The following is a 13,836-nucleotide window of genomic DNA, read 5'->3' on the forward strand; positions in this document are numbered from 1 at the left end:
TAAAAATTTACATACACTTCTTCTCCGTAGATACTATGTGAGTTGTAATAATCCTTAAGACCCCTATCAAGTGTCAATTCTGCTTTAGTATCTTCCTTTAGCCTCTCATGAAGACAGAATTGCTCATTTTTACTGTTGTAGGTACTATATTACACTATGCTATAATTCTTTTTGTGTTCGTGTTATGCTTTTATTTTCAAAGTAATAAATATACACAGTTTTTTAAAAAACTAAAGAGGCAGAATAACTTATTGCAGATGAATCCTCCCCTCCTGAGAGACAACTAGAAACACTGGGGAAAATATATGAAACATCTGTTTGAAGACAATGGAGAGGTACCAAGGAGCCAAGGTAAAGAAAGCCAAGATCCTGAAGAGAAAGAAAGCACTTAGAAGTGAGTACAATGTTACTTTTCCCTCAAGGCATTTTCTAATTCGTAAACTGCTGCCCAGAAGCTGAGAGGCTGAGCAAAACCTTCTGCAATGGCGTGGGGTTGGGATGCTAAACATATAGTTCTGAGTTCAACTGTCAGAATGGCCCTCATAAACACCACAGGTGTTTGGACAGCTGGCACAAAGGGCTACATCATGGAACGTACATTGGAAATAGACTTTACAATATCCAGTCAGTTCAGATCCACTCATATTATGGTGATCTGCTCATTTCTAAACCACCTGCTAAAATAAAAGAATAATCCTCTGTATCGAAGAAAGCACAATCTAGAACCTCAAATTATCTCTACAATGAAAATACCAATGATTAGCATTAAATTTTTAAAATATCAGAAACATCAGGAGATAAGATCAGTAATTGAAAACAGAGGGAAAAAACCCCAAAACAGACAATAAGATGCCCATAGTTGATCTTGACAGTGGCTCCTCAAGGCTGGGACTTTGGAACTTCCCTGATGGTCCATCCAGTGGTTAAGACTGTGCTTTCAATGCAGGGAGCATGGGTGCGATCCCTCGTCAGGGAACTAAAACCTTACATGCTGCATGACCAGGCAGAAAAAAATTTTTTTTTTTTTAAATTTTTACCTGGGTTTTAGGTAAATGTGAAAAGTATGTTGAAGAAGTTAGATGACAAGATAGAGAATTTCTGCAGAGAAGGGGGAAGTATAAGAAAGCTATCAAAAGACTAGTATAAAATATGACATTAAAAATTAAAAACCCAACAGAAGGTTTAAAAATAGAATAGACACAAATAAACAGAGGAATAGTGAGCTGCAGATTAAAAAAAAAGCCCCCAGAATAAAGCATGAAGAAAAATCATGCCCAACATAGAAAAAAAGCATAGGAGACACATATAGTGAAAATGTCCAACATAGGGGGTAACTGGGATCTACAAAGAGGAGAGAAAAAATGGGATGGAAGCAATATTAGAAGGTGCAGTGGTTGAGTTTTTTAAAAGTGACCTAAGATAACAAATCTCATCTTCAAGGAGTACTAAAACCCAAGGCAGGATAAGTAGGCAAAACAGCACACAACAAAACTCTGGGCACAGTGGTTGAAAATCAAAGACTGAGAAAATTCAAAAATTCAAAAAAAGATTGAGAAAGTTCAAGTAGCAGAGGGAAAACTAAAACCACATTACCTGTAGAAGAGTAAAGTGACAGCTAACTTCACAGCAGAAATAAAGGAAGCCAGAAACCAAAGGAATAACATCTTCAAAAGCTAGAAGAAAACAACCGCCAACCTAAAACTTTATAATACATAAAATTATCCACCCAAAATAAAGGTTACACAAGGCATTTTTAGGCAAACAACAACTGAAAGAATTGGTCACAACAGACTCGCACTAAAGGAAGTAATGAAGGGAGTTCTTTGGGCAGAAAGGAAACAATCCCAGGTGGAGGCACACTGAGATCAGGGAGGAATGAACAACAGTGGAAAGGTCAATGTGGAGGAGCACTTGATTATTACTATGACGCAACTCTGAATCCGAATTGAGGAGGTTAAATATATGTAGAATTAAAACACTCAACAACAAGGAACGAGTTGGAAGAAAGATAAATAAAGTGTATGTGTCCCAAGATTCTTGCACTGTCCAGGAAGAGGTAAACATACTAACCTATATTATACTTTTAAAAAATTGTTAAAGAATAGGCAATGAGGACTTTCCGGGTGGGCCACGTGGTTAAGAATCTACCTGCCAATACAGGGGACATGGGTTTGATCCCTGTTCCAGGAAGATCCCACAAGCCAGGGAGCAACTAAGCCTGTGGGCCACAACTTTGCTCTGCAACCAGAGAAGCCACCACAATAGGAAGTCTGCACACCGCAAAGAAGAGCAGCGCCCGCTCACTGCAATTAAAGAAAGCCCGTGTGCAGCAACAAAGACCCAGCACAGCCACAAAACAAACAAAATAGGCAATGAAAGTACAAAAAACCAATCAAGGGTAATGGATTTTATAAAGCACTTATAAATCCGAAAGAAGGCAAGAAAGGAGAGAAGAAGGGAACCTAGGGTAGGTAGGACATAGAGAAAAGAATAGTAAGATGACAAATTCAAACCTTGATATATCAGTAATTACATTATATGTAAGTAGACCAAATACTCCAACTGAAACGCAAATAATGTCACAGCAACAAACAACTTCTCCCCCCATAAAAGGACAACTACATGATATAACAGGACACACATTAAATATAAACATAGAGCAAAACTGAAAGTAAAAGGGGAGAAGCTTGATGATGCATACTATAATGAAAACCAAAATATCTATGCAAAAGACTATAAAACAATATTCAGAGAAAGGAAACCTAAATAATGTAGACACATGCCGTATTCGTAGATTGTAAGACTCGGTGATATAAAAATGCCAATTATCTCCAGATTCAGGAAACCCAAATCAAAATCAAACCACCAAGAAAAAAAAAAAAAACTAACAAGGCTTTTATTGGTGGGAAGGCACAAATTGATCGGCTGCATCTAAAACAGAGTGGATATAAAGGGTCAAGGAAGTCAGGACTAACTTGAGGAAGAACAGTAAGGTCAGGGCACTCACGTTCGTGGATACAGTTAGTATAAAACTGCAGTGATTAGGCAAGTGTGGTACTAAGGTAGGAACAGGCAATTACAGCAATGAAAAAGAAGCAAAGTTTAGCAACTGATTCACACACATTGATTCACTTAATTTATAATGAAGTGGCCCTCAAGACCATTGGGGAAAGGAAGTGCATGGATGCCCTAGTGCAAAAACAACTCCACTAGGATCCCGTTTGCCACTCAGTTCCAGGTGGATCACAGTTCTAAATATAGCAAGTCCATTACAAACGAACAGGTTCCATTCCAAGAGCACATTCATTAAGCCCAATTTGTAAGTCCAACAAAAATAGCCTACCCCATAGGCTATTTTATAAAAAATAGTTACCCAACTGACACAATCAGCTATTCAGTACTGTAATAGGTTTATAATACTTTACACACAAAGAATGCATAAAAACACACACACAAATATTTTAAATCTTACAGTACAGTACCTGGAAAAGTACAGTTGTACAGTAAAACAGCTGGCATACAGGGCCTGGCATCAAGTAAGGCAAGAAGCGTTACTGACTGGACAAGGGAGAAGAGAGGGGAGAGGGTAGAGCAGAAGGACTGTCAGCAACAGGAGATGGAGGGCAAGCTGCAATTTCACTCATGGCTGATGCTGATGGGATGCATATTTGCATCTTTGAAAGTTCACAGCCTGAAGGATCATATACAGGGGACTTACTATATGGAAAGTGAAACAAAGCTTCTAGACTATAACAGCGAAGAATATCTTTATGACTTGGAAAAGTAAAATTGTTAAATGGGACACAAAAAGCACTAACCATAAAGGAGAAGTACAAATTGGACTGTATTAAAGTTTAAGTTTTGTTTATCAAGATACACCTTTAAGACAGCAAAAAGGTAAGCCACAAAATATGTGACAACTAATTCCTGCAGATATATAAGGAAGAAACAGAAAATCAATATTTTTAAAAATGCACAAAAGACATGAAGAGATGCTTCACAAGGAAGGTATCCAAATGGTTGATACACTGAAAATATCCTCAACCACACTGCTTCTCAGGGACACACAAATTAAAAACCGTAATGTGATTCCACTACACACTGAATAGAAAAGCTAAAATTGACAGATTAGAGCGGGGCCCAGGATGTAGAACAAGTAGAACTTTCAGGCACTGCAGGAAGGAGTGTAGCTGCGTAGCTGCACAGCTTTGTTTTCTGTTAAAGTTGCAAAGTCCTGTCCAACTCTTTTGCGACTCCATGGACTGCAGGCCACTAGGTTCCTCTGTCCACGGGATTTCCCAGGCAAGAACACACCCTCAGTTCAGTTCAGTTCAGTTCAGTCGCTCAGTCATGTCTGACTCTTTGCCACCCCATGAATTGCAGCACACCAGGCCTCCCTGTCCATCACCAACTCCCGGAGTCCACCCAAACCCATGTCCATTGAGTCAGTGATGTCATCCAACCATCTTATCCTCTGTCATCCCCTTCTCCTCCTGCCCTCAATCTTTCCCAGCATCAGGGTCTTTCAAATGAGTCCACTCTTTACATCAGGTGGCCAAAATATTGGAGTTTCAGCTTCAACATCAGTCCTTCCAATGAATACCCAGGACTGATCTCCTTTAGGATGGCCTGGTTGGATCTCCTTGCAGTCCAAGGGATTCTCAAGAGTCTTCTCCAACACCACAGTTCAAAAGCATCAATTCTTCGGCGTTCGGCTTTCTTCACAGTCCAACTCTCACAGCCATACATGACCACTGGAAAAACCACAGCCTTGACTAGAAGGACCTTTGATGGCAAAGTAAAAAGTCTCTGCTTATTAATATGCTGTCTAAGCTGGTCATAACTTTCCTTCCAAGGAGTAAGTGTCTTTTAATTTCATGGCTGCAATCACCATCTGCAGCAATCTTGGAGCCCAAAAAATAAAGTCAGCCACTGTTTCCCCATCTATTTGCCATGAAGTGATGGGACCGGATGTCATGATCTTAGTTTTCTGAATGTTGAGATTTAAGCCAACTTTTTCACTCTCCTCTTTCACTTTCATCAACAGGCTCTTTAGTTCTTCTTCACTTTCTGCCATAAGGGTGGTGTCATCTGCATATCTGAGGTTATTGATATTTCTCCCGGCAATCTTGACTCCAGCTTGTGCTTCTTCCAGTCCAGCGTTTCTCATGATGTACTCTGCATATAAGTTAAATAAGCAGGGTGACAATATACAGCCTTGACGTACTCCTTTTCCTATTTGGAACCAGTCTGTTGTTCCATGTCCAGTTCTAACTGTTGCTTCCTCACCTGCATACAAGTTTTTCAAGAGGCAGGTGAGGTGGTCTGGTATTCCCATCTCTTTCAGAATTTTCCAGTTTATTGTGATCTACACAGTCAAAGGCTTTGGCATAGTCAATAAAGCAGAAATAGATGTTTTTCTGGAACTCTCTTGCTTTTTCCATGATCCAGTGGATGTTGGCAATTTGATCTCTGGTTCCTCTGACTTTTCTAAAGCCAACTTGAATATCTGGAAGTTCACAGTTCACATATTGCTGAAGCCTGGCTAGGGGAATTTTAAGCATTACTTTACTAGCGTGTGAGATGAGTGCAATTGTGTGGTAGTTTGAGCATTCTTTGACATTGCCTTTCTGGGACTGGAATGAAAACTGACCTTTTCCAGTCCTGTGGCCACTGCTGAGTTTTCCAAATTTGCTGGCATATTGAGTGCAGCACTTTCAAAGAGTCATCTTTCAGGATCTGAAATAGCTCAACTGAAATTCCATCACCTCCACTAGCTTTGTTTGTAGTGATGCTTCCTAAGGCCCACTTGACTTCACATTCCAGGATGTCTGGCTCTAGGTCAGTGATCACACCATTGTGATTATCTGGGTCATGAAGATCTTTTTTGTACAGTTCTTCTGTGTATTCTTGCCACCTCTTCTTAATATCTTCTGCTTCTGTTAGAACCCTACCATTTCTGTCCTTTATTGAGCCCATCTTTGCATGAAATGTTCCCTTGGTATCTCTAATTTTCTTGAAGAGATCTCTAGTCTTTCCTATTCTATTGTTTTCCTCATTTCTCCCAGCAATTCCCCTGGGATGCCAAAAAATCACAAATACTGATAGTTTGGGGGAATCATATTTGATTAGTTTTTGTATGCTTAGCATCAAGCCCAGTAACAAGCATGTGGAATGTGCTTGAGAAATGTGTGTTGAACTGCTGAAATAAAAACATCAGGTTCATTGTCAAATCAATGAACTCCTCCCACCAGCCCGTGGTCTGTACCTGGCCTCAGGGCATCATGAAGGCGAGTCTCACCTGTGTAGTGCTCATTGCCTTGAGCAGCACAGGTCAGGAGCTGCGCCATGGAGGAGCCTACTGCTTTAGATGTACTTCCCAGGTCCTGAGCACATTTTTCCAGCTGTAAGAATATGCAACAGGGAGAAGAACTTAGAAGAACAAAATCATCCACAAAAGTCTTAGTCCCCAAATAATGCAAATCAAACTCTGGGCTTCAATTCTTTCCCATCTAATATACCAATGGCCCTACGAAGAAGGAGGGTGACAGAGGGGAAAGAACCCAGGTTTCAGGGTAAACAAATCTGAGTTCACACCCTGCCCTCTGCTCCCCTCCTCTACTTGCTACCTGTGATAGGTTTGGGTAATTCACTGAACCTCTCCAAGTCTCTGTGTCCTGAGATTATAGTATCTAGCTCAAAGGTTTTCAGAGAATTAATGTAGGTACTCAACAAATGGTAGCTATTAGTATTATGCCTTTAAAAGCTAATTCAGAAAGTCTGCAAAAAATCCTTAGTGAGAATTAATTATGCCTTGGCAGGAAGTGGGCAGACATCCAGCTGTTTCACCTTCCTGGCACGTGGGACCATTACCATTGTTCAATTTGATCATAATACTTTTATGGAATTCTAACCAGAAGGAAATGCAATAGAAATAGAGGCTTGGAGTGGTAAATGAGATTATAAAAACGGGCAAAGTGCTTGCTTCCCATGACGAGCACATCATCTTGCTTTGTCAACAGAATAAATAATTCAGAGAATAAAGTCAATAGAGGCCTAGGATACGAATAATTGTTTGATTACTAGATGAGGACAATATTTTGGAAGAGAACTTTTGGGTGATCAGGAAGTGCATGCCATTTTAACCACAAAACATGTTTTCTAAGAGGCATTTTCTTCAAGTAAAAAACAGCCTGGTCCATTACAGGCAACCATATAATACAGTACACACAACAATTTCTTTAAAAATTACATGATGTTTCTTGCATTCTAACTAACCAGTTGTTTTATGTAAAGGCAGAATGGGCTCCTTGGAGCACAGAACTTTGCAATGGGACCCTGGACCACAGTTCAAAGCCGCTGGCCCAGGAGCCAATCCTGACCTCAACATTAGCTGGGGCACTTTAGGTAAGTGACTTAACCTCTCTGAGCCTGAGTTGCCTAGTTTTTACAATGAGGGGTAGCTTGACTTGATTATTTTCTGTGTGTTTCCTATGTACCAGGCATTGTTCAATGATAAATTAGTCTTCTTATATTCTTAACGTTTTTAGTTCATCCAAAGAGTGGCACTAGTTAAAAGCTCTCAGTGTAAAATATCAAGGACATGGGTTAGGGAGTCCTGTAGATCTGGGTTCAAACCATGATTGCGATGCTAATGCCAGGTAGCACGAAGAAGAACAGTGACAAACACACACCTCTGTTTTCTCAGCTGTAAAATGGGATGAACAACACTTGTTAATTAAGTTACTGTCAGGATAAACTAGATGGCTTGTGTGTGCATACACTGCTTAACAGGTGCTTAATAAATGAAGGTATCTCATCAGCAATGTTCAAGAGAGAGGGAAAGGAGAAATCTATATACAAACGAGGACAACTGGTAAAACTGTAGCCAAGAAAACCCTGGCACAGGCATCAGGAGGTATTGTAACAGGATTAAGTTAGATTTCTGGTGCCATCATCCCATGTGCTGTTGTGGGTTTGCTACAGCAAAGTGCTTTGTCACTGCCCATTATACGATGGAAAAAAATTTTTTTGAATATGATTGTTGAAAATAATTTGCATTTATCTTTATAACTTAACTGCCACCCATTTCACAGATAAAATACTTGGAACATGGAGATCAGGACTTGCTCACAACTGGTAGATGATATATCCTGAACCAAGAAAGCCAGAACTTCTATGTGTAAACACAGTTCATTCAGCTGCACTGGGCATTCTTTTCAGAAAAAGGCACAACCACCAGCAGGTATTGTTTATGGAAAAGAGGGATGAATATTAACAGATGCCTGGTCATCCCAGGCACACCCTAGGGGAGCACACACAGACCCATCACCAGAGACCCCTTGAAGCCATCTCTACCCTAGTTCTAGAGACATGGGGCCATCCTGGGCTTTGCATTAACAAAGCTTGAAATTTAGGCGCACTGACCCACAACTTCTAAAAATGCCTCAATGTATCCTAATTGAAGGTGAAGTCCCACCCCTGGCTGCCACCGATATCTCCTACCGTCTCCCCGGGGAGTGGCTTCAGCTGACTCTCCACAGCCGCCATCTTGGCGTCCTGCAGTTCACTCTTCAGGGTCTGCACGGTGCTCAGTGCTGAATCGATTTCCATGGGACCACAGGCTTCGTGGGCCTGTCAACAGAGATGGGAATATGTACACGAAGGTCTGCTTGGAAAAGCAACCCCAGTACCTTGCAACACATGAATGCTTTTCGGGATATAATCAATGACTCTCCTAATTTAGCAAGAGCAAGCAAAGGTAACTAGCATTTCCTAAGAGAACAAAATTATGCTCAGTTAAGACTTTAGTCCTAAGTTCCCTAAATAATCAATTGTGTGTGCTTCACAACAGGATATACTTAAAGTCTCCTTGAAGCTGTTTATATCTGCAATACACTGCCTCTCATACTAAGAGCATTCTTATTCACTGTGTCTGGGTTCTAGAAATGGGGCAACCAGCACAGGATGAGTGCACACAGAAACTTGGGAAGCATGTGGCAGCTGAATGAACAAACCAACAAATGAACCCAGGACTCTAGGGACAAGTCTATACCAAAATTCAGTTCAGTTCAGTCACTCAGTTGTGTCTGACTCTTTGCAACATGGACTGCAGCATGCTAGGCTTCCTATCCATCATCAACTCTCCAAGTGTGCTCAAACTAGGTCCATTGAGTCGGTGACGTCATCCAACCATCTCATCTTCTGTCATCCCTTTCTCTTCCTGCCTTCAATCTTTCCCAGCATCAGGGTCTTTCCCCATGAGTCAGTTCTTCGCATCAGGTGGCCAAAGTATTGGAGTTTCAGCTTCAGCATCAGTCCTTCCAAGGAATATTCAGGACTGATTTTCTTTAGGATTGACTGGTTTGATCTCCTAGCAGTCCAAGGGACTCTCAAGAGTCAATTCTTTTTCAAATCTCTAGATTGTAAACCATTACCTTTTCATACTGAAGGTTATGAAAGATATTTTTCCTTAGTAAAAACTTTAAAGAAAACTACTTTATTCTGTGATCTTTTAGAAACACTAGTCTCCAAATGCTTTCATCACATCCCCCCCAACACACTCATTAATAAATTATACACAAATATATTAAAAACAGGTAAATCTTAGCATCTTTCATTTTTAGATAATAGTAACAGCAGCAGCAGTACACACTATTTGATTGATTTCTGTAGTTAGTATTACTAGGTGAGGACGCTGAGACATAGAGAGGTTAATTAACTTGCCAGGTTACAAAATTAGTCGATAGCAAGGCCAGAATTTGAATATTTAGATTCAAATTCTTCTTTTTTTTAAAAAAATTATTTATTTGGCTGAGCTGGGTCTTAGAACTTTGCTGTGGCCTACGGGATCTTTAGTTGCCACATGTGGGACCAGTTCCCTAACCAGGGATTGAACCCTGGCCCCCTGCGTTGGGAGCACAGAGTCTTAACCACTGGACTACCAGGGAAGTCCCAGAGCCTATACACTTAACCCTCACACTATATACAAAAATAATTGGAAGCTCTCACAGAATCTTCGTGAACCCAGTGAACAGTCTTGCTTGAGTCCCACTGTGGGGCTCACAGCTCCAAAGCAGTTGTTGGAGGGGGGTGTGTCAGGGTCACTGAGGAAATTTGTTAAAATGCAGACGTTTGGGCTCTAGAACCTGAGACGCTGACTTGGGTGCTCAGGGGCAAGGGCCAGGAGCCTGTATTTTAAGTGCTTCCGTGTGATCCCAGTGCAGATGGCCTCGGGACCTCTCTTTGAGAAACAGGGTTCAAAATAACTTTTTTATTAGATATATTCTAAATCTCTAGATTATATCTTTCCTTAGGTGATATAGTACACTGTTATATTACAAATTCAAATCAGCTTCAAACTTTCTTCCTTTAGTCATGTATGAGGCTGCTTGCTTCTACAAAGGGAATGTTACAGTAAGGAACAATGAATTCATGCCAGAACTTCATGCTAAGACCATATCAAACAGAACGGTAAGGAGGGTCTTCAGGAATTAATAAGTTGCAGAGACAGAAACTCCTCAATCCCTAATTCTGTTCTATTAAGAATCCTGGTGAGGTGAATGTTCCCATTTAAGACGTGGAAAACTTTCAGGACAAAGATAATACAAATGATCCTCCAAGTTAGACCTACCACCTAAATAATTTGTTACTAAGTTCACAAGATAATGTCTGAATGATGTGATCACTTACTCTGCCCACAGTCCACCTGGCATCAAGAAATAGATGACCAGTCTCCTCTAAGACTGTGAGAAATAGATCATTGCTAGTCCCAGCATAAGGGAGGCGGGGGAGTATGTAACCTAGCATAGTTTAACCAAAGTCATCTGTAACCAGAAGGTGATAACTAAGTCGAGGAGACAGCAGTTAAAAGTGGTAGAAGTCAGTCCACACAAGCATATTTAATGGTCAAGCAAAGGAAACAGACAATTTCACCAAGAAACATGCCCAGCAATGTTCTGGCCCCAAGGAACACCCAGGTCACAACAAGCAGCAAGGAATTAAAAGCTCCACTTGCGGCAAGCTAACTGCCATGACGAGGGTGCACTTGCCTTCTGTGAGGCGGTACGCAGCTCTGCCAAGCTGGTGGCGAGGTTCTTGGCACACTGGCTCAGTTGCATGGCCGCAGCCTGGTCGCTGACCGTGGGCACTGCAGCTTTGGCAGAGGATACCATCTTGCTTCCAGGCTGTAGAGAGAAAAACAGAAAGTCAGACAGCTCCTGGGCAGCAAGAGTCAGAGAAGAGAGACCCAGAGAGCAATGCCACCATATCAGTCACAACTTACTTTGGCCTAAAACAATGAACATTAAAACTATCTAGTTTCCCCCCAAATTTGCCACCCCAAATCAGATACTCTAGGGCAGGACACTCTAGGAATGTTTGAAACAAAAAGTATGTGTCTTTGTGGGTAGAGTGGGGAGTAAAATTAAAATTGGGATGGTGGCTTGAAATTCTTATTTAAAAAAGATTTGAAAGAGATTTCTCGTTAAAGATATTGTGTTTCTTGGAATAGCTCTTGAATATGTATCTCAACTATATCTAATAGACTATTCAGAAAAATACAGGGATATAAAATGAAACAAATGACCTCTCACATCTCAGAATCCAGGAAAAGTTCAATATGTGTGGGTCCTGTGTGCATGCACATATATTTTCCAAAATAAGATCATACTACTTATTCTGTTTTTCAATCTCCTTGTTCCGCATATTCTATTTTTTGATAGCTGTTATAACACTCCAGTGTATACATCTGTTATGACTTTTCAATTCTGTATTGAGTATGTTTTCATATTTTCAAATATAATAAACAATAATGTGATAAACACTTCTGTAGCTAAAATGTTGTACACATTCATTTTTTTAAAAAATAAATTCTACGAAATAAAGTTACCAGAGCAAAGAGTATACATAATTTTAAGGGTTTTGATATGTATGCTACACAATTGCTCTTAGCACAGCTATAACAATTTAAATATCAGGTCATAAATATCAAGAACATAGGAATATTATTAATATTTAAAGAATTCATGAGGATTTATATGAAAAATTAGCATGAATATACAAAAAGCATAAAGACACAAGTTTACATAATAAAAACAAATAACTGAAACATGACCACTGTTAAACACTGTGAAAACCACAGAAAGGCAAAATCAAACAATAAAAGCTTTACCAAGCAAATTGGAAAAAACTTTTTAATGATTGCTTTCCCAACTTGGAAGACATGTATTAAAAAGTGTGCTCCATACACTCTAGCTGTACACTTAGATTCATTCATCCTTCTGGAAAGGTTCTTCTATCACACAGAAGAAGAAAGTTTAAAATGTAAACTTGAAAAAAAGTTTGAAACTTTCGGTCTGTTGATTCCATTTCTATTTATTTCTGACTCTGAACTTATTCTTGTAAAAGTCTGATGCACAGCAAGATTAGAAGAACAAAAGAAACAGGAAAACAAGTGTAGGGACTGGCAGAGTAAGCCCTGGAACACGTCCACACTGTACTATTCTAGGACCCTACAATCCTGCTGACCGTGGGACAGACACGGCTGCGTCCAGGCCCGCTAACCACCTACAGCAGAAGACAAACAACTTGTCTAAGCCATAATTCTCGATGTCCCAAGATAAAAATAAGCTGCTTGCAATCTGAGTTCTAGTAACTTACTCTGAGGAAACAATTTAGGAGGGGCAAAGATTTGAGCACACATTAAGTCTCTTTTATTTTTATCATATCACAGGTTGTTTATGATGGCAACTGACTGTAAACAACCTGTATGCCCAATGACAGAAGAAAAGCTAACCACTGAGTATAGGAGATGAGAGACTATGAATCAAAATCATCAATGTTCTTAATAAATGTTAACTTGAAAAACACAGTTAATACACAGTGAATCCCAAGAGAATGCATACATACATAAATGTGTTTATTTATGAAGTTAAAATGTGAGGAAGCACAAGCTTTTCATGTTCTATACCTGCATGTCAGAGCTAAGGCACTTTAACCAAATAGATGTATCAGTGGGTCCTGTAAGCAGAGATTTGAATAGACAGGGATGAGGAAGAAACATACCAAACCAAACTGACTGTTTACGGGGTCCAAGTTGGCAAAGTGCTGAGAGATGTGAAAACAAGAAGTACAAAGGGGGAGTGTTCCCACAACTTAATAGTCATATTTTTTTGAATTAAAAGTGAACCTAGCCTCACTTAACAAAGACTAACAATACTCACTAATTCTACAACTGTCACAAGAAGGCATGACACCTTTGGAGAAGATGTACTCACTGCTTCTTGTTTCCCTGGCTATGAATAGCGCCATGAGATATTCCGGAAACTTGTCATAGTGTTAGTCATTCAGTCGTGTCCGACTCTGTGACTCCATGGACTGTAGCCCACCAGACTCCTCTGTCCATGGAATTGTCCAGGCAAGAATACTAGAGCGGGTAGTCATTTCTGACCCAGAGATGGAACCAATCAAACCGGGGTCTCCTGCATTGCAGGCAGATTCTTTACCGTATGAGCCACCAGGAAAACTTAATGAATAATGGCATGACGTATTCCAGAAACTAGCGAACCTAAAGCAATACTGAGTACTAGGCTGTTCTCAAAAAATGGAACTGGTTACATGTCTTCCCTCAGAGAAGAGAAATATAGATAGAAAAATGGCAATTTCCCTATACGTCGGCATCTTGCTTTGCCAAGCTCCATCTCCCTCTCCAGGTCTGCTTACTATGAAAACTTTGCTCTTGCTCTAGAATCTGTGAAGTACTCTCGTAAGGATAAAGGGAACCCCCTGCCCAGTGTGGGGTGGGTTGGGTTCTGGTTCTGGGGAAGAGCGGGGTGA

At 40.3% G+C, this 13,836-nt stretch overlaps 1 protein-coding gene across 11 annotated transcripts in view; it reads right to left on the reverse strand.

Moving 5' to 3' along the window:
• Window positions 1–13,836, reverse strand: part of TLN2 (talin 2) — a 496,539-nt gene that overhangs the window by 123,677 nt on the left and 359,026 nt on the right. For 9 of the 11 annotated variants that reach the window (XM_027553835.1, XM_027553837.1, XM_027553839.1 and 6 more), the window contains 3 exons: window positions 11,052–11,186; window positions 8,506–8,634; window positions 6,269–6,404 (listed from right to left, as the gene is read on the reverse strand). In XM_027553835.1, the coding sequence (XP_027409636.1) occupies window positions 6,269–6,404; window positions 8,506–8,634; window positions 11,052–11,186 (400 nt within the window). The remainder of the gene's footprint in view (window positions 1–6,268; window positions 6,405–8,505; window positions 8,635–11,051; window positions 11,187–13,836) is intronic. The other 2 variants (XM_027553842.1, XM_027553840.1) reach the window with 1 other exon arrangement.

Source organism: Bos indicus x Bos taurus, chromosome 10 (genome assembly GCF_003369695.1).
Source record: "Bos indicus x Bos taurus breed Angus x Brahman F1 hybrid chromosome 10, Bos_hybrid_MaternalHap_v2.0, whole genome shotgun sequence".
Lineage (NCBI taxonomy): Eukaryota > Metazoa > Chordata > Mammalia > Artiodactyla > Bovidae > Bos > Bos indicus x Bos taurus.